The 22,120-nt window shown below is 35.4% G+C and overlaps 1 protein-coding gene across 2 annotated transcripts; it reads right to left on the bottom strand.

The window, feature by feature from the left end:
* Positions 1–251: 251 nt before the first annotated feature.
* On the bottom strand, positions 252–19,241 carry LOC143345223 (proton-coupled amino acid transporter-like protein pathetic). Of its 2 annotated transcripts, none has more exons than XM_076772135.1 (8): positions 18,234–19,241; positions 7,963–8,031; positions 7,260–7,352; positions 6,641–6,998; positions 4,283–4,558; positions 4,023–4,201; positions 3,320–3,489; positions 252–1,937 (listed from the first exon to the last, which is right to left on the bottom strand). In XM_076772135.1, the coding sequence occupies exons 2-8, from the start codon at positions 8,022–8,024 to the stop codon at positions 1,696–1,698; spliced, it is 1,380 nt and encodes a 459-aa protein (XP_076628250.1). In that variant the 5' UTR covers positions 8,025–8,031; positions 18,234–19,241; the 3' UTR covers positions 252–1,695. The 2 variants fall into 2 exon arrangements, with proteins under 2 accessions (XP_076628250.1, XP_076628251.1); XM_076772136.1 differs by lacking the exon at positions 18,234–19,241 and adding an exon at positions 8,905–9,026.
* Positions 19,242–22,120: the final 2,879 nt, after the last annotated feature.

The raw sequence follows: 22,120 nt of genomic DNA, 5'->3' as shown, positions 1-22,120 counted from the left end.
AGTAGGTATTCTTTCTTACATCATATGTATTGAAGGACGATTGGAATGACGTCAACGACACTCGAAGATATGAAAAACAGAATTCGCGTCGTTAAACAAATGGTGTTTTCACTTATCGTGAAACAATCATTTTTGTGATATCTTCGCCGATTACTGGGATATTACCTTGTAACGATTACGCGACTCACCCTGTATATGCATATGAAATATGGACCAAGAATACATATAATTAAATTAAAATTCAAACGAAATTTCATGGTTCAAATCATTTTATTTCCATTTTTCGATCGAAAAATCTGATCACTGTTCCGTCGCTGTATTCTTTATCAAAATGTACGGTCACGAACAAAACTGTCATTTCATTGCATAATTATATCGTATAAAATTACGCGTTAAAAGTTAAAAATTTTCTTAATACAACAACGAAACGATTAAACAGATAACAAATATTTTACAGGGTGACACGATAGATATTTCTACAATGGCGTCCACGTATCAGATACTCCGATTGATGCAACTTGCCTCGTATGTACAATTTATCCCTTTGATCGTTGGAATCTACATTGTCCTGATGGCTTTAGTTTTATGGCGTTTATCCCAGTCTAAATCGCAAACATCGAACAGAGTAGAGCCGATATTAATATCGTCGAATACGCGATGGAACAATATTGTGCACAGGACACCGCATCAACCTGAGCACGCGTTCGAGAGACTTCAACGCGTGTATCCAACATTTTAGAGCGGAAGACACGAATGTGAACAACGAGAAATAGATTTAATAATTTTGCAATTGCTTTGGAATCTTCAGATTTCACGTTATTTTGATCAGTTTTAATTAATGCTTCCCTCATCTAGAAGCATTTTCTTTCGTCTGGATACGTTGAAGGTTCCTTGTTATTTTCTTATAAAAAATTTATCGACAACAGGAGGCTTCTAAAATAATTTAACAGCTTTAATGGTACAAAACTTATTGTTATTTTGGTACTATTTTTGCACCATATACTTATTGGCAAAGTTACGCGTTGTACCCTTCGTTTTTCAGGGTTCAGATTCGTTCGACTTTTATACAAAGTTTACACACAACCTAATAAACTCTGTGTACAAAAATATAATTATCTCTAACAGTTGACTCATTTTCCCAATATTTTTTTCTCCTTTCCTAAAGTTCGCTATTCTGATGCGCGACCGCAAACTGCGTCAAATGCATGTACACTATTAAACAATATTTGGCCCTGCCAGCGACCTTTTATCGTTTTTCTCCTTCCAACGTCTCAAAAAGTTGTTTTCCTATTGCGCGTATTTACAATAAATAAAATTCGTCCTACTACCGATTCTTCTTCGTTGCGTTACATCCGTTTAATTCTATCCATTGAATTCATAACAAAAAAAAAACAAATCCCGAGTGAAACGATACGCAACGATACTCATGATTAATTTTATGATAACACGCGTGTTAAAAAAAAAAGAATGCTTAAGTAGAATGTTAAAATAAATACAGAATGTACATGAAAAGTCTTAAGAGTAAATACTCCATCGTAACGCGGGTTACGTTTATCGTAACAATGTCACTTTTGTCGAACGTACATCGAAAAACGTTTCGATATACTCCTAGTATTTTCTTTCTCGAAGAAAACCGCTGCCTCGAACGTGAATTTTTATACGTACGTGTCCGTGTGGGAATTTAGAGCGTCACACTTACTGATAAAGATTTATTATGTTCCTTATGGAGATCCACGAACCGAATACCAGCGCGAACATCGAGAACACTACGAGCGCACAATTTTTCCAGAGCCTCCAGTTGTACGCGCCAAGGTGGCCCTCCCAGCACGAAATTGTTTCCACGATCGCTGGAATACTGATACCCAGAACGGAGAAAAACACCGCACCAACCAAAGAAATAAATGGTTCGAGGTCCGGGACTAGCAACGCTACGATTACTGCAAAACGAAAGAAAGAATCTTTGAATTTTACAAGTGGTCGCCATTTCGAAGATGGGAAGTCTTAATATTGATGCAAGTGTGACTTATTCTGTGGTCAAAAATAAATTGAAAATCTAGAATTAAACTTATAGAAGTCTTACAGAAGACATATCTCTAATAATAATTCTGGTACATTTGACTGGTTTGTTTTTATAGAGTCGACGAACAAAATAAATATATTAAATAAATAATTCTGATAGCTTACTTTCCACGAAGAAATTTAATATTCCTTTAAAATTCAAAGTGAAATTATGCTCAAAAATAAGATTCCTTTTTTGACATTGATTGCATTTTAATTTAGAATGTATCAAATTCAACATATGTTGCTAACAATATTTTCTATAATTTTGAATATGAAGTCTGACATCTATTAAACTGATGGCTTCTGTAAATCTATTGTTTACATGGGGGAGTAGATTATATTAAAATACGATTTATCTTTAAATTAGAGCATATCAAACATGAATTACCAACAAATAATATTTTCTGTAATTTTGAATATAAAGTCACCTGTAAAATTGACGATTCCCGTAAATCTAGCGTTTATATGTCGAAGTAATGATAACGATGCAGTTGTCGAAGTTCTTAAATTATTGGCAGAAAAAAAATTGCAACATCCGCTGTTTTGTGTCTATTAGGAGGAAGGGGGAAGCACGGCATTGAGAAGTCGAAACACCAACCGAGTAAATATCAACGTATGCAGACTCTCAATGAGTCGAACGAGCACGAGTCACTGAACGGTGCTTACGACTGACGAGTGAGTCATGCGGTTACAGAACCAACAGGTATTTCCCTGGCCCAGTCAGCATCCACCTTTCCATTACAACTCGTGTTTCTCTCTTTCTTTCTTAGGAAAGTAACACGCGCGTCTGGAACACGCTCGACGGCGTAGACCAGCGATAAACTAGAAGAGTAATCGCGATTCGCTATCTCCGTAATATCGAAACACTCGCCTCGTTTATTTGCGTTCGCTGGCGGCGGCGATTTATTACGAGGACGTTAAATTTCATGGAAATTAATCGCTGTAATCGTTTGTAATTTTTATACGCGACGGGAGCGTGCCTTCTGTTGTGAAATCGTTGATGTTACGAGGAAAGGGAACGAGATATCGACGAAAGTGTACACTATCGTTTCGAACTGTTTCGTAAACTATGAGGAGGTTGCAGGAAATGCAATTTACTCTCTTTTCGTTTCCCAGATCCTATTAGAAATATAATTCTAGCAATTATAATTCACTGAACACGAACGAAGTCGAATTAGAGATTTTACGAACTGGATCATAGAAACGAATTAATGAGTGATTTTAAATTTAATTTATCGTAATGAAAAGGAGAACTTACTTGTGAATAGAACCATGACCACCCTCACCATAATCTGGCATATGCCTTGGTACTTGTGACTGCATTTCTCCTTCAAGGAGTGCCATATAATGTCCAATGGCACGAAGTACTGTAGTCCATACGTGAACAAAACGGCTATGGCGATTAGTATTTTCACTGCTTGTCCCAGTCTGCGAAAGAATTCGTTCGTATTAGAAAGAAATTTCGTATATTAAATTATATAATAAATGCAAACAGACTTATTGCGCAACCTAATAATACGAAATGTCAGAAAATGTACAGTGAAAGTATCGTTTCTTGTAAAATAAAGTCGAGGGCATTTATAAACTTGTGGAAATGCTATTAAAAATGAATAGATCGCTCTGTAACGAATATACATAATTTTTAATTTATAAAATCTTCAACATCCCCTAACTCGACTTAGCGTAACTTTTCGGTCTCGGTGCTGTTACACTGACTCAAGGTGGACTGTAATGCAATAATAAATAGCAAAACATACTTTTTACAGACTGTATCTTCGATACTTCTACTTCCATTGAATATTTCTCACGTTACACCTGATTATCAAATTTAAAAGGTACCATTCCTCTCGCTGTTGAGCCCAAAATACCTCGTAGGACTTAAAATGGTCTCCCGATTTGGGGAATTTCACACCTCTATTCACCCTTTGCTTATTTTACAAATTAAAAAAAAAAATACTTACATATCGTCAACCGGGATATTCAACGTGATGCTCCCCTTAACGTCTTCGCCATAAGTCAGGTAACCGAACACACCTAATACAGTGTACAGAGACACTACTATCGTCATAGTTATGTTGAGGACACTGGGACACCCAAGAAAATGGTGCGGATTCCGCATGCTGTTCTCCACGGGCATCACCTGTGCAAAATTAATTTTACAGAATCCCGATGCTTTTGGTTTCACGATTGTTTCAATCGTCCTGCATGGAATCATACTTACAACGCCGATACCCTCGATGGCAAATATCACAGTCGCGAAGAACGTGGGCAGCTGATCGATCGACGAGAACAGTTTCACGTTCGTCGATGGTTGGATTCCGCTGAAGACGTAGTAAAGGGTTATCGCGAAACCGACCATCATGCAGACATTGGCGGCCATGGAAAATGGCACCAAGTATTTCAAGTTTCGCACCTGTCCGAGCAGCAACGTCGCTGGGATCAGCGTGAGTATATACATACGGACCGTTATCTTCATATGACTGTAATAGTTGGCCACCTGAAAGGAAACAAAGCGAAATTTGATCGTGAAAGCAAGCATAAAAATCTCGAATAAATTTCAATATCAGTAAACGAGTGTTTTTTTTTATGTTTCCTATAAATAAGACATTAATACTCGGTAAATTAAAAGAGGTGACAATGATTATTTTCTATGTTAATGTACATACGTTTATTTACTAAATGTACCGTTTATGAAACGAAAGAAAAATAAAGTCTCGTTTGTACAAGAGAGACGGCTCTTTACTAATTTCCGTGTTTCAGGAAAGTTCGTTCACTGTTGATTCATGCTCTCTACCGTGTAGTGGTTTGAAACTCGTTCGAAGACAGTGTAGTTATTTCATGTTTGCAGGCAAACAGGCCGGATTCTACAAGTCGATAGATTTGGAACGAGTCTCGAGGCTACACGTTGGCATAGATTTTCAATTGTGATCCGAGAAAAAATCAATACGAACGACACGATTCGTCAGTTTTGCGAATTGTCAGATAGAATGAAATTCTTGAAAATCAAATATTTCACAAACATTTTACTTATCTTTATCTAGATTTAAAATACAAGATCGAAGTCAACAGTGTGATATAATTACCCATTTTAACCAGGTATTACCGAGGATTAATATAAATTAATAAGATATCATCGAGAGAATAATAAACAAATAAAGGTGAAACATTTCTGATTTTTCATTACAATCTTTTCGACCATACGATAACAATCTATTGAAAGATAAAAATAAGTCTTTAGAGTAGGAAGTTGAAGGTAAACTCTCGTTAGCAAATCTTTTCGTGTGCTCAATAAAATCATAAAATATGAATGTTGATACTATGATTTCCCAATATCATTGTTGACGTTGGAAAAAACTACATCACGTGAGCGTCAGCTTCTTTTCAATATTAGGATTATTGGTATCATCGATGGTATAGCGTTCAAACGACGGTATCAGAGCTGTTTCGACACTGAACTTGTGAAGATTGATTCACCACTGGCGCTAAAACTGCCCATATCAGAAATACAGGTGAATCACCAGATCGAACGACCTTAAGTTACTCGTAAAAACTTAAGTTACTCGACGATAATTCTCATGAACTTCCTCCATAATCAGAGCATTGAAATTTTCTTCGATTTCACGAACGAATCACTCGACGTTTCGCGTCGAAATTCGAAAGTGTCGAACAACGAATAAGAAGCATTCTTTAAGTAGTCTATCATTGATTTGATAAACATTTTATTCAAAAGCCATTGTCGAAAATTAAGTGCATAAGCACTGAACGATTAAAAGAGATACACGCGATGAACTGTTTCAGGTTTCATAACGAGAGACAGGTGAAATTTTATTCGAATTATAGATCTGACAATTAAATGTTTATTTCTCTGTCTCGAAATATTTAATTCGATATATTAAAATTTTTATCCAGCAACTTCTTTAATAAATATATTTTGTCAAAACGTATTATTATCTATTTTATATTAGTATTCGTACGATAGTTTGGAAGGAACAGAAACATTGTTTTAATCCTATAAAGCGTTTTACGAAGTTTCAAACACTCTGACAATTTTTCTACGTATGTACTTTTTTGCATCGTTGAATTTTAAGTACCTAGCAATGCCATTTTGTTCTCAAAGAGTCACGTTCGTAAACACCTGACAATGCAGATTGTATTCGTCGATTAAACATGATTTTAATGCTTCAATATACTTTTTCTAATCATTTAATACCTTCCCGACTTCCAAAGAAAATATTGAGCGTTCCGTCGAATAAACCGCGTGTAATCTTCGTGCCGCGATAAAAAATCAAGATAGCAAGAAGCCATGTATTATATCACATAATCCTCACGATACTATGCAACTTTTGCTCGAAATATCTTTCCATAAAACAAACAGTTTGCACGTTTCACGGTTCTCGACTCGAGGGGTGGCCACGGTAACAGCACGCAACACTCACGATTTTTTATCGTATTTCTCATGAAATTATATCCTTATACTTCTCCTTTAACTCGATAGTACATTTCTTTTCTGCTCGCTTAAAATAATTTTTCCCTGTTTGAATAAGATAATTCTGGGTATATTTCGATTAAATGAGCTTACCTGTTGAATGGAGGTCGCCACGAAGACCACGTAAACGCAAGCTCCGCCAATGTACGTTGCGCATAATGCAGTTTTCACGAATATACGACTGATGTTCGCGAAAGGTCTGGCTGATTTCGGTCCATAAAGGAAAGCTGCTTCCGCTGTTTCCGCGTACGTCATGCTGGATGTTTTCGTTCGTTTGCAGAGCACGTGGGACGAGCGTACCAATATGTGGACACAGTGGGCGCATATGATTCCAATTATTATCGTCCCGATCCCGCCGATCACCAGTCCACCATTTTTGATTGCATTTGGCATGGCCAGGACACCAGTGCCTAGAGACGATTTCAACAGATGGGCCAAGGCACCCAAATCTCTATAACACGAGAGATTATTACGTATATTTTGTTACAAATGCCCAATTTCATCTAAGGAGTATTTTAAAAAAAATGTAACTATATTTACGAATATTTCTATTTGTATCAAATATTCTAATAATCTTCAGTCTGAGAAATTTATTAACACGTCATGAAAGAAGAAGAGCTACCTTGTATGAAAACTTAAAATCAGTTACAACACAGTGTCTGAGAATATTTTCATATTTGATTTCTTGTTTGCTGAGAAAATATTAACTTACGAATTGGAGTTCTTCTTGTCACGGTGCTCGAAGGGATTGTAGAGTTCATCTTTCTCGTTGTAATCGCCGATAACGACACCAGCTATTTTGGTGCTAGATAGTAAAAGAAAACGATTGATACCCTTAATTTAAATAAATTACTTTTCTATGTTCTTTATAAATTAATATCTTGCTTAATTCGCATTTTATCTTAATATAATTATGAAAAACTGATGGAATTGTACAGCAGAAATATGTAACTGCAAATTTTAACAGTACAGAAATTTTATGAACGTCTTGAAAAATCTGATAACGTTTTTGCACATTCACAGTGACGCAATCGTTGTTGATTCATATGCATCAGACCGTCAAAATTAAATTAATTGCTCTTTCATGTGGAAAACGAGTTATAATAAATAACAAAGAAGATGTTAGTACATCGATCAAGTATTGCGAGCTGTTGAAGAATTGACATTTATCGTACTAAAAGTATGTACCGATACGGTATCGTCATTATTGAACAGATCTATCGATTAAAATGTTTCACATTGTTTAATAATGCGTTGCATGTTTGATTAATTGAACGTTGCGAGTCTATAATCAAACAAATTTGAACGTGAATGGTATGAATTAATTTCGCCTCGAGTTGATAAAGTGATTATCAGAGTAACAAGAGTCGTCTCTGTTTATGAAAATAGAAAATGCTATGACTACAAAACGATACCTGCTGTTGAACTCTTGCATTTGATTGTCAGAGGCTGACTTCTCCTTCGTGTCTTTCCCCATGATGAATCTGAAAAAAAACATATATTTATGTAATATTTGTTACTTTTAAAATTATGTTAAAATATGTAATTATTTATTGAGAGCATAAAATTGATGGTAATCTCTATGAACTCAACAATTTATTAAACCAAAAATTAAGAAATCTATCAATCGAGAAAATTTAAATAACATTCAATCTGTTCTTCTTACTAAAAAATTTGCTCAGTCAATTAAAGATATACTAATAGATTTTTAAATTACGATGATCTGTTCATTATATTCAAGTTTGAATTATGTTCTTGCAAACATTATTTCTCCAAGGAATTATTTTAGAAAAGGTCACGGTGGCAAGCATGAAAAAACATTAGAGAGTCGAGCAATATTTGCTTACAATTACAGCTCTTACGAGGACTGACTAAAACGTCTGACCCAACACGACACGCAACTACTTCTAGAACCGATCTTCCTTCCTGCAATACAAAAATCTTATACCTTGTATCGATTGATCTAAAATCTTTCCCACAAAGAAAATATAAATTTCAACGAATTCTAAGCTGTTCTACAAAATTATATAATATTTGTGTAATAGTAAACTCTCTGTACTAAATTCTGAAGTGTCTCTTAAAAGTAAACAGTCCTTATAACACATTCAGCGTGGAAAGTATGTCACGTAAATATTATTATTGATATCCTGACACGATAAATAATATTTTCAGAACGATATAATAAAACAAAGGCACGTGTTTTATATGTACATTGATTATCTGCGTTCCTTATCTTTCCTTGTTAATAAAAAGCGATCTTCGAAGCAATCTGACCGAATTTATACTAATAGTGAAATTAACTTGCAATGGCATCGATTGAAACAGCTTAATGGGAAATTATGCAATTTTACAAATACTTTTCAAAAAGATCTGATCAGGATCGAATGAAGATCCAGTTTCTAAGTTTCAATTACCTTCTAAACAAATAATTAAAGTGTCCAAGTGGAAATGTTGACGAATTCCTCATTCGACTCTAGAGAATCGTTCAATTAACTCTCTATAATAATCGATAGACTACATACTCTATCATCCTGATAATTCTTTTATCTATCAATCTATCTCTAACGCGAAATCAGTCAATTTATACCGAAATAGCTTTATTATATCATTACTTTTCCGTAAGTGGTCATAAATTATAATCTCTTAAAGTCCGGATCTCTCAGTTAATTAAATTTCAATCGAATATCAATTGACTAATATAAACTAAAACATTCTTATCGCGCGCGACGAAATTTTTGCAGATCGAATCTCACTGCGCAAATATTAAATTATTATCAAAATAGGTGATTTCGCGAAACTAGATTTCGTACGATACGCGACAAAGAAACGTTTGATCCAGATAATAAAGGCGTTTGAAAACAAATTCGTTCCTTTAACCGTTCTATGATATTAATAACTTATGCGCATAATCTTAAAAAATACATTATAGCATTCATATCAGTGAAGTTGAAGGATAGATAAAAGTATTTTATATGTATCTCAATCACGTTACTTTTTACTGACGTGTTAATTTCTTTCTTCGACATTCTTGTGGTATCACTGTTTTACATATTATTTGCATAATTCCCGGCCCTGGAAAAGTCGCAGAAATTCTAAATATTATCTATTGTAGAGATATATTTGATAGCTTCGAACAAGTCAACATTGTTCGAAGCACATATGGGTCAGAGGTGTGTCTAAATAAAAATTTGAAATTGAACATCTAACAGCGTAGTTTTTTTTTAATCGGCGAAAAGTTTCCTTTACGAGCACTCGTGAGTGTAAATTGTGACCCGAGATACCAAAAGAATTTCTGAAAAACCGCCTGAACTATACGGAAGCATCGCGACTCTTATTTGTTCTCATTGTTCTCCGCAGCGCGGCGTGCACTTGCGCCATTAACGCCAACAATTAACAAAAACAAGCGAATTACGAACGCACCGTACGGTTCAGAGCGTGTTGTTACACCAGCTTGACCCTGGGCATTATTGCTCTACATGAAAGAACGCTATCTTTGTTCACGTTGCATTGCAAAGAGAAACAATTAAGTGACTAACGCTCGCGGGTAACTGAAAGGAAACGAGCGCACCCAGAATATTGTATTCGATTTAACACGCGCTTTGTCCAGTCGCGTTACGCAATTTCGACGATACTATTTCATTGAAAATTGATTTAATTGTCTTATTCGTCGCGGAATTCCTTTTTTTTCTTTCTTTGAAACCTGTTTCCCGTTTATTCCGAAGGTCGAGCGTCGTCATTATCGCCGACAGTTATCAAAAGACGATTACGGACCGTCGAAGATCGGAAACTATGAATCCTTATTCATTAATAAACATTTGCGGGATTCGCGAGAAAACAAGAGTTTTCAGAGAATGCATTCCGCCGACGCGTTGAGTAATCGAACGCCTCGGGCCTGTGACGAGTGCAATCGAGGCGTAATGTAATGCAAATTGTAACGTGGTGAACGCGATTAGCGTTGAAATGTAATTTTACCGATTGCAAATATGGCTCGGATTACATTTTGCAATTGGGTCAAGTATGCTACGAATAATATAAATTCCTCTTGGGAGATGTTCCAATGATAGATAGATCTTTTACAGACAATAGTAGCTTGCAATTGAAAACTTAATATGACGAATGTAAATTGAAGTTGAAACGCGTTTCCGTTCATCGTGTTTCTTTGCTTCTTATTTACGTATGGATAAGTAAAAAAGATTTATTACATTTCTTGTAGTTTATACTTTGACACGACATAACTTTGCACCGAGAAACACAGAATATGTATTATACTTGATTCAAGGTATTTACTTGTGGATATATTAGATGACTTCGTTGTATATTTTGAAGTTTACTCGCACTGTTGTATGCGAGCAAGTACTAGGAGTTATGGTTAAGGATCAACTTTTCCAACATTGTTAGAATTTCTGCATATTCTTCGCCAAAATACGCGTTGATTGCAATTTGAAGCATTAAAATCGTCCAATCCGTTCAAATGTTATGATGTTTTAAAGATTCGCATGAAATTTCTGGCCATACATTATATTTTTGTTTATGAATTTTTTTCTCGAAAGTGCGTAGGAATTCGAGGGTATGTCTATTCACCAAAAATGATTGTAATTGACCCCTGCAACTGAAAATAATTTTTTCAGAATGATTTGAAACACATGAAATTGTAAGGGAATCATTCATTCATGATCAGACATTATATTTTCGGTAACGAATTTTTTTCTCGAAACTGAGTAGGATTTCGTGGGTATGTCTGTTGACCAAAAATGCTTGCAATTGTTCCCTGCAACTAAAAATAATTTTTCCAGGACGATTTGAAATTTTTTTTTTCGTCGAAAAATTTAAGCAGCTACCCCCCGTCGATTTTTCTTAAAAATTAGTTTTTCATTTTTAATAAATTTGTTTGACGCTGTACGGAAAAGTTGTCTAATACTTTTTTGTAGATACCCATGAGCTCTACTTCAGAAAAAAGTTTCATTGAAATATAGTCACTATTGTAGGAGTTATGGCTGTTTGAAAATTGAGCCATTTTTATGGAATTTTTCTCAGTTTATAGGGTTAAGGAACAACTTTTTCAATATTTTTGTAATTTCTACATATTCTCCATTAAAATACGCGTTGTTTGCTTTTTTAAACATTAAAATCGTCCAATCCGTTCAGAAGTTATGACGTTTTTAAGATACGCACGAAATTTCGGGTAACTATTTCTGGCCAGAAATTAGATTTTCGGAAAGGAATTTTTTTCTCGAAAATGGTTAGGATTTCGAGACTATGTCTATTGACCAAAAATGATTGTAATTGACCCCTGGAACTAAAAATAATTTTTCCAGAACGATTCGAAATTTGCATTTTCACCGAAAAATTTAGGCTCTTACCTCCAGTCGATTTTTCTTACAAATTCGTTAATAAACTCAACTCAAACTAATGTAGTAATTCAATTTATTAATAAAAAATAAAATATATAAAATCATAGTATCGACGTCACTGCTGGATGCATACGACTGTGACTTCTTTGTTTGAGTGAAAGGTAATCAGACCTCTACTGTACCTCGAGTTCTCTACTTGTTCGAGTAGCTATCACTCAGTTTAAGTACTCTACTCGATTTTCTATGAAAGGGATGTTCTTTCCGTCGAACAGACGAGATCCAGGTAACCGTCTCAGACGTTGAATAATCGACTGGTTCGGGAATCGATCGAACACACCATACAATTACGGTGTTGCAGCTGGGACATATCCTTGAACGCTTCCACGGGAACGTAGGTACACAATGCACGTAGAACTTTCTAATGTCAGGAAGGAGAAAGGACTCACGAAGTGGCTAATAAATATTCTGATGTAAGCGAAGGACAGGAAGGAGTCACGAATAAACCGGCGGGTTAAGCAGAATTATGCTCGGTTCCCCCTTAGGTGTATCGAGATCTACGAATACGGCTAATCGCGTCGGAGATCTGGGATCTATGGACTGGAAATGCCGATACCTCGGGGATAATATCGGCACGAATTCTCGTGGCTGGTCTGTGGCAATTCGCGCGATCGTGATTCCGCCAAATGTCACATTACAGTTTGCACCTTCTTGTTGTACAATAGAACGTTGCGTAACGTACCGTTCTAGCGTTCAGAATCGATCCAATTCACGTACCGAGACTTTAATCGACACATTATATTCGATCGTTCGTGATTTTCCTATTTATCACACGTTTCGTTCATTTTTTCTTACGGTGGACGTATAATTTACAGGTTTCGAAACTTTGTAACAGTCTGGAACAATGTTCTTATATCGTTTCACACAAATTAGAAGCAAAATTATTCAGATGTTATTCGAAATGATATTTTTTATATAGAGACAAGCGTTTCTGTATTTGGAAGATTTATAATTTGCCATGGAACATTATCTTCCAGACGTTGTTTGCGTATTTTCCGTCGAAAAGATAGTACGCGCCATATTTTGAAATCGACTTTCATTTTATATAGCAAACTTTTGTACGTGCAAATCTATTCGTTTTGTGTAATCAATCTTTTCTCGTTCGTAAAAATAGCGTTCGTCCACTTTGGTTCGTTCAATATAACGACTGCAAACGCGAGGAATTCTTTGTCAGAATTCAATGCCACGGAAATAATGAATTAAAAGAACCAATGAGCGTTGGTTACATAAAAATCGACATGCGAATACGACACTATTTTCGGCAAGTTGTTTGTGAAAAAATTCACATTTTAGTGAAGTGCGGTAAGCAGTATTTTTACAGCAGAAAACTGACTGTTTTTAAACGATCAACGAGATAGTTCGATTCAAACATAATAGAAACAAATGAAATCACAAACATTAAAAGGGTATTATATTTATACGATATCCATCAATTCAGATTTAAGTTTTAAAGAAAGAAAATAACAGTACTATATGAAAGTAGACAAAGTATTTAGGGACACATAGCACTCGCCCAATCAATATGAATGTAAAAATCGTAAAGGATATATAAACTACTACAGGTCATGACTCACGCGTAAATTTATTAAATTGTCACTCGAAATAACAATTTACCTTTCTTTCGTCTGGTTTCTGGCAACGTTGATTCACGGAATTACGTTAACTAGGCATTGTTTATCTTTTTCTCGGAGTGTTACACGCCTGTAAATTTTCCAATCTTTTCTTTCAGATTACCACGCAGGTACGATGCAGTTCTGCAGATTCCAAACTGGTTTATTACATTTTGAAACGACCGATCCTGCTATGAAAGACGAAGGTCAGTCAGCATTAATGATGACGACATGTTCGCGATCCGCGTCAAATGGATTTCCAGTATAGTAAACATTTCGCAGAAATCAATTTTTTTCGCATTTCAAAGAGGCTGGATACCTATACTTAAATACCAATTAAACGAATACAAATAATCGGAACGAATTCACCGAGCACTTCCGCTAGCAATTATTCGTTAAAACGGATTAAATCGATTATTTGAAAAAAATATCAATTACCAAATATAGTATTAAGGCAACAGAGTGCTTTTATTATTTCGATGATTCACTTTTTTTGCACAGAGTCGTATCCAAATCGGTGTTATCGTAGCTTTGCAAAGTAATAATTTATTGTTCAGCGTCAACTATGTTTTGTAACCTAACAGACAGTGTATCTTCCTCATTTTGATGTAAAGTTGTTTTTTTTTTTGGTGATAAGATGATGTTTACAAACGAGTCTTTTATCTAGATGTCTAAATATTTATTTTCAGTTTAACTTTCGCTCTGGAGTATGGTTTATACACGAATGACAATCAATATTTTAGTCGAGTCGATATCTTCTTTCAACCCTTGGAAGCTTTCGTTCGAATTGGTTGAAATAAGAGTATTGGATCGAGAGCATAAATCATAAATGAAACGCTGAATGATAAATATTGAACGTTTCATAAAATCAGCTTGAGAGTCAATGTGTAATCACGCTAATAGAATGTACAAATGGCGTAAGATATGGCGGTTATAAAACAGGACTGTGTATACTCCGTTGATTAGACATTCGGTAAGTGTGACATTTAACTTTCCAAAAACCAAACGAACGCATTACTCAACGCAACATTTAAAAGCTTTTCCTTTTCTATTTTGTCAAATAATTCTACTTGCAGGTATTACAATGAATTGCGTTTTTTGAAATTATTATATCGAGACAAGTGTTGTGACAGCGATGGGACTGATAATGTTCAATCAATTTGATAACGAAAGTACTTAATAGAAAGTGCCATAAAATATTGAAAGTTCAAGTACTTGTTAGTAATTTTAAATAAAATCTAAGCGGTAAAAGTACGGTAATTGCTCGTTGAAAGTTAAAACTTTACTTTGATAAAAGTTACAGGAAAACTGACCTCATTCTAGCTAATCTCAATTATACGTGATTAATAGACTTTTAAAAATCGATAACGCATAATGCGTACTTTAAAATAGTAGAAAAGAGATTTAACTAATTTTTAACTCACTGTTTATCTTTTCAATATATTGATAATATGGCACAAGCAAACTTTGTTTCAATTTTATTTATTTTTTAGCATTCTGTCCATTTGTATTGTACTTTGCAGATAGATCTGTAAAATTATCAAACGGGAATTGACTTTACACGTCTGACACGGTTCGATACTAGATTATAATTCACGTATCGATAGTACTTATTCGGTATCATTTCCATCGCTATTGATAACATTCCATTTCGGGTGACACAGAATTCTTGAGTAACGTTTCAGTGAATCTACCAGAACTTCAACAGATTTACGTGCACAGCTGCCACTGCACAGTGTAGCATTAGCCCCCATAATAAATTCCTAGCATATTCGTACGTTTCGACTAACGTTTCGTAACTGTTCTGGAAAATTATCCCGTCTCCGCCCTCCGTTTTGTTACTTTCGACTCGATGGAACCCAACAGTGTTCGCTTTGATACGAAATTTCACCTAATCGTGTGATACTGAATTATTTCCACGCATGTTATTGTACGTGAGCTCACCCATTAACGGCATTCCTCAAGAAAAGTGCACAAAGTTCTCAAATTATACATATTTTGTAAACGTGTACAGTGAATATAAGGGTTCGTGTTACCCCTTTCATTAACTAACAGATTATCCGAATTTCAATCGCTTCGAGTAATTTCTTTCTTCGTACTTTATATTTCTATTTCTATTTATTATTTCTGGGAGTAATCATTTACAAAAAAATTGTCGAATAATCGTAAAAGTCTAAAGCAAGTTTAAAGAAAAATGTAGTACAATTGAAACATATTTCTACATTTTTTGGTTACACAATAATCATCGTTTACGATTGAAATTTTATTCGATTGCTCGTAATCGATAATGGAAATATACTTTTTAGTATTAGATTGTTAACGAGGGCCATGATATCATTTATGAAAAGTAATGGTCTTACAAGTATTCGATTTTGATAATCGAATTGATTAAAAAATCAATTATCTAAATTTTATTCGTTGCCAAAAGTTGAGTAATCGTCAAAATTTTAATATTTATAATTTCTAGGTATCTTCAAGTCTCCGAAATCTTGAATTTTATTCTGCCATTTTATCATTGGCCCTCCCCCTTTCAGTTCTAAGTTATTGTTCTTGTAATCAACTAACCTTGGCATAAGTTAGAATCGTAATACTTTTCCAGCTGACAGTGAGTTGTAGCCAATAATTTGTTATCGGAAATTTGTTAATGTAGTGATTTTAAACACGGTCGCAAAGAACGTTTATTAGACAATTTTCTACTTTGAGTTTCCGTTTTACGAGAAACGGTTAAAAATAAACAAAATGTTTCTTTCGTTGAGACAGGTATGTCTTCGTAAATAACCAACATTCTGCATCGATCGCTTGTTTTTTTCTTAAAAATAATATTATAATATTTCCTGATAATTGCAAATATTATTGAATAAAATGGTTAAAAATGAAGATGAAAAACGTTGAGAGTAAGTAAACTTTGGAGTTTGGAATTATAAATAGAAATAGAGATATAGTTTTGGCGATTGTTTATCATTTGAAATTCAGATAATAGATTTTTAATAGATTGTTTTAGTCAGTGTGATGACAGCCACCGACCATAATGTTTTAAGGATACACGTGGTGGTGAAACAACTGATTTTTACTTGTCCAAGCTAAGTGTATTCTTTCTGCTTATAACTTTAAAATTATTTAACGAAGAACGAAATATAAAAAAACTCATTGTTAGACATTTCCAATGTGTAATATTCATTACTTAGGAATTCATAACTGATAGCGTTCGTATTTGCATGCCAGTATGCTTATACCAACGACTGTTATGTATTCTTCTATTTAAAAATACGATTGCAGTTTTTAATAATATTAAACGAAAATATACAATGTGCAACCAGCTCGTACTTTTTGAATTATGGACTGAATAAAAATTTGTACCAACTTTATGGTAGCTAAACTTGTCCCATTTTTCAATTTGAATAAATATATGTTCAATTTTTATTTTAATTAATATTCTTTAGTGTTTACTAACCGTACAAATTTTTATTACTACAACTATTGTGATACTACTTTTCTAAGTTTTCAGTGTTTCAACCTTGTTTCCTTAGTTTTGTGAAATTTTTAAACCCTTAATCACACTTCTGACTCACGTGTTTCAATACATAAATCATTTTCGTTACTCGTTTCTAAAATTCATTAATCATTACAGCTATTCTGATACTACTTTTATAAGTTTTCAGTGTTTCAACCTTGTTCCCTCACTTTTGTAAAATTTTTAAACTCTTAATCATACTTCTGACTCACGTGTTTCAATACATAAATCATTTTCGTTATTCGTTTCTAAAATTCATTAATCATTACAGCTATTCTGATACTACTTTTATAAGTTTTCAGTGTTTCAACCTTGTTTCCTCAGTTTTGTGAAATTTTTAAACCCTTAATCACACTTCTGACTCACGCGTTTCAATACATAAATCATTTTCAATATTCCTATCTGAAATTTCTTAACACTTATCAGTATTTATAAGATTATAAACTCCACGATGATTTTCAACGAGCCACGGACAGAATCTAGAACGTTTCTGCCATCGACGAAGAAAATATCTACTTCCGTTACGCAAGAGCTTTAATTTTTCCTTCTCGTCGGAACTTTTATTACGAAAGTTCCTTTCCAACCGATTGGAAAACTTCCATAACCGTTTCGCTCGGCGCCGATATGGAGGGAATTAATCCAGAAAACAAAGAGCACACCGAATACGCGTACTCGTTCCGGAATAATTCGATCGAAGACAGACCGAGAACGGGATTACGATCTCTCGTCCGTTTCCTCGGTAGATTTCAAATATTTACCGCGCCGCGACCGTCCCGGAAGCGCGTAAGCGATGTTTCCGGCGTGGTAAGTGCTTCAGGAACAAACGCGAAAATTTATTGCCGCGCAACGTTTGCACCGCGAGCGCTGGTACAGTTTACGGACAAAGTTTTCGCTGCGTTGGATCCGCGTTATCTGTTTGACGCGCGAGCGTTATCGTCGAAACTTCAAGAGACGCGAAATTCCAAGGCGGATGGAAGTTTAGCAAAAATCCTCGAAAACCACCGATAACGATGGAACAATTTCGAAACGAATCTCTTTCTGGCGCTCCGTCGAAAGTCCGCGTTGCGTAACCGGGGTACGTCGACTGCAACTCGATGTTTATCGTACGCGAACGCGAAGATTCGACGTTCGTATTCGGTCTGCACAAATATACTCACGTGCACCCTGGTTGATTCCAGTCCTCGGCGGAAAGAAACGGATGTGCTCGTGGCTGAGACGAAGAAATGGAGTAGCTCGATTTTCCAACAGCCGTCTATTTACATCCTATCCTCCTTCGTTCCGTACTAAGGATCCTCCGACGGTTTACCGTACTTTTATCGTTTTACTGCGTCCGGTAGGTTACGCGATAGATAATGATTTATCAGCGGATCATAGAAGTCTCGGTCAGTGTCGTACGATTTACTGGCCGGCGATACACCGCTGAATAAATCCCACGCACAAATGAATTGCACAACGATACCGAGCGCGCGTCTGTGCCTTCGATCGGATCGCTCGATCGCCCGCAGGGATTTTTCTTATCTCTGATAATTGTGGTGCCGCGGCGACGATAAAATTTGCCCCGTGTAATAGACCCGCACGCTCTTATTTTTCGCGCTCACTGATACCGGGAGGAACTGCTGGAAATCGAGTTGTTACAGACGATCGAGATGAGACACGATCCGTCACTGTCGGTCTTCCCCCAACTGCTTCGAACTTCTTCAAACTTCTTCAAACTACTTCGAACGTCGTTTCGTTTTCGCAGGCGTCGCAAGTTGTGGATTCTTCCAAAGTCTTAGAGAGGAAAGTGTGCAAACTTCCTCAAACTCCGCGTCCACCGTCGTGAAAGGGACCTCCCCCGTGTTCCGTCGCGAGTCTATTCGAGGATGACGATCCTGTGACGGAATCGCGACGTGCGTAGGCGCGACGATCGAGGAGGAAAATCCGCGCGGAACGGTGACAGACAGTCGCACACGACTGGCCAGGTTTTTTCGGCGTTGCTCAGGTATATATACCTGAGCGTATACAGTCGCGATACAAGCAGACGGGCGTTCCGCTAGAAGCAATTGTCACGACGCGTGGGAGGGGAAATAGAGGCCGTCCTCTTAATGAGTTCTATCGGTCGTGGCTCTTCCCAAGACTGTCTCGAGTCGTCCTTAGCATCGCGGCGATCGCGCGAAGACAGGGCCACACCGCGACCGCGATCGAGACTCCGATCCAGCGGATCTTGCACCGTCTGCATTTCGCCTGCTCCCTTTCACCTTGCTCCTGTCTTTCTCTGTTCGGTACCGTTCCTCATTCTGCGTCGCAAACATTCCCTCCAACGGTTTACCCTCTCCCTGTGGGCCCCCGGTGATCTCTTGTGCTCTTTTCCCCGACGATGCTCCTTTTCCTGGTGCTGGTTTCGCGCTCAGAGTTGGGCATTTTATTCGAACTTGCTCGAATAAAGGCTCCTTTTGTACGCAATCGTGTCGCGTTCTCGTGTTCTCGTATAAATGGCATCTATATGAGCCCGATGATCACTGCAACACAGAGTTTCGGGGGAATTTTATTCGCGATTTACGAATGCTAATTTTCGATTCGTTCGTGAAACTTTTTATGTTTCGTTTGTGAAGACATCCCCATAAAATAGAATTTATAAAATGTTTTAAACTGAGATTCAGATAAACGAAGACACAGGCTGAATCTAGTTTGAGAATGAATTTAAATGTTTCATTCATTAATTGTGAATAAAAGAGTGCAGCTTAATAAGAGTGGTGAACATTTTGGATTTATTCATAAACTAACACTTCCTATGTATGTTTCATTTGTAAAACTACCCTTGTAAATTAGAATCTATAAAGGAATGTTTTAAACTGACACTCAGAGAAACAAAGACCCAGGCTGAATCTAATTTCATACTGAGTTTAAATATTTTATTCGTTAGTTGCGAATAAAAGGGTACAGTTGAATAAGGATGGTAGAAATGTCCAGCCAAATTCAATTTTGAACCTATCAATGGATAGATCCTCCAAAGAAAACTTTTTCTGACGAGTATTAACCCGCCATTCCTACTATTAGGGTAGTTAGAGAGTAAATCGTAATTTACAATTTAAGCTGCATTTTTATTGTATCGAATTATGAAAAAAATTCGTGGATATTCTATACGAAGACGTACACATTACTGAATTTTTTCAGAATTTTTGGCTGCAAAATGATATTGTAAATTTAATTTAAAAAGTTTGGAAATATCAATTTTATATTGAAATTGTTCTCTTATGGTTATTAATGTGTAACTTCGTCAAACTTTTCGCAGTGATGGAACATACTTAAACAGATTAAAATACTTATTTATTTAGATTATTAAATATTCATTTGACATATCTTTTGTAAAGGTCATAGTCAAAAAAATTAATAAACGATATTTCCTATCTGTCTGGAAATATTTTGTTCATTAAATGGATATTATATACAATTCCAAATTCAGAAATTAAGAAAAATAGTCGCCGTTATTTTACAATGCAAGATTTGTATCCATTTTTTCGATTCATCCAAATATACACAATTCAGTCTTCCATTCTCAAGAATACCTAACTTATTGCTTTTTCATATGACAGTCATATGCAAGGAAATATTTTGTTTACGAGTCACAGCGGGTTTTCGCGGTAACGAAATTGACGCAAATGCACACTGTGAAATAAGAATTACGTTACGATCAATCTTAATGTGTTTTCTACAATACCTATCAAGTTCCATAATCAGAAAATATCATTAATCACGTGTTTAAAAGATCTTGTGAAAAGAATTATTTCCAGATTCTCACTTTACCGAGTAATGTTACGTGTATTTCCATTCAACTTCTTTATTCGATTAGCCTGCAATGGATTTCGAAAAGATTCTGATTTAAGAATTTTGAAAGCTCCTAATTATCCAAATTATGCACAGACTGCTTCGTTTCAATCGATCGACGCGATTATCTCTGAAACTAACGATATTGAAACAAAAAACTAAGCCACGATCATTGGCATAATTTTGTTTTCAATACGAAGAAAACAAGTTTCATTTGACGATATCTGTGAGTCCCATAGGGCAATATGATATTATTAATTCCATACTCGACTTTTGTTTTCAAGCATTTTTAACGTTGTTGAGATAAATGCATCGGCTTAAAACGCGTTATCTGAAACGAAGAGTGATTTCTTTACTTATTATTAAGATGAACGAACGTTATAAGATTATACGACTGTTAATACTGTTTACTCTTTAATTTTCTTTATTCCTTAAGCTAACGCGCGAAAATAAATGATTATTACGAACCTTTGTTCATTTTAACTCATCGAAGAGACAAGCTCCGAACCGAATTGAGTATTGTGGATTATTATTAAGACAACAATATATTTTCTACATAGCGTAGAATATATAATAATAATAGAAACACCACAGGTTCGAGTGAGAATACTATTACGCTGAAAAATTGTTTAAATCTAACTTTATAATTATTTTCACACTGATATTAATTTCTAATGAAGATAGTTGGTACATATCGGCATAGTGACTATATCCAGAATTGTTTGCACAAGTCGTAATTTATACGCTAAATTATTCACACGGAATCGATAAACCACATACGTTACGTTTCTCATTTTTTACAGTTTTTCTCGATGTTGTCTCATTAACGCACGAACTTATACGTCCGGGACTTAATGTCTTTCGATCGCGTTGATGTAATTATTAATACTCGTATCCTGTATCGTTACCGTGTATAAAATAATTTACAACCTATTATAGTAAATTCTAAGTGCGAAGAAAATCATTAGATAAATCACAGTTTCATTCGAATCAAAAATAAAATAATATTATGTAGAAAACCATTGCTCGAGAACTGAGCGTTCACGTTTCATTTTCAGATTCTGCAATCCTTATCCTCTAGCTTTACATTATATAATATTAAATATTACACGACGAAATTGATTTTTCCAACTAAGGTTAACGTAAAATATCTCATAATTACTAACAAATACAATGTATCGATATTTAAAATTAATTTGGTTTCCTCAAAGTTTAGTGTTATTATTTTCCATTTTGTTAA

This window comes from Colletes latitarsis, chromosome 9 (genome assembly GCF_051014445.1).
Source record: "Colletes latitarsis isolate SP2378_abdomen chromosome 9, iyColLati1, whole genome shotgun sequence".
In the NCBI taxonomy this organism is placed as follows: Eukaryota; Metazoa; Arthropoda; class Insecta; order Hymenoptera; family Colletidae; genus Colletes; species Colletes latitarsis.
Note: the sequence above shows the minus strand (reverse complement) of the source record. Positions and strands in the feature narration are given on the sequence as shown.

What these genes read in the sequence shown, in the direction of transcription:
- LOC143345223 (XM_076772135.1), bottom strand. Translation starts at nt 8,024, where the DNA reads ATGGGGAAAGACACGAAGGAGAAGTCAGCCTCTGACAATCAAATGCAA. An exon ending in TGGCGACCTCCATTCAACAG is followed by an intron (nt 4,559 to 6,640) that starts GTAAGCTCATTT and finishes GTTTCCTTTCAG; the next exon opens with GTGGCCAACTATTACAGTCA. An exon ending in CCATCGAGGGTATCGGCGTT is followed by an intron (nt 4,202 to 4,282) that starts GTAAGTATGATT and finishes AATTTTGCACAG; the next exon opens with GTGATGCCCGTGGAGAACAG.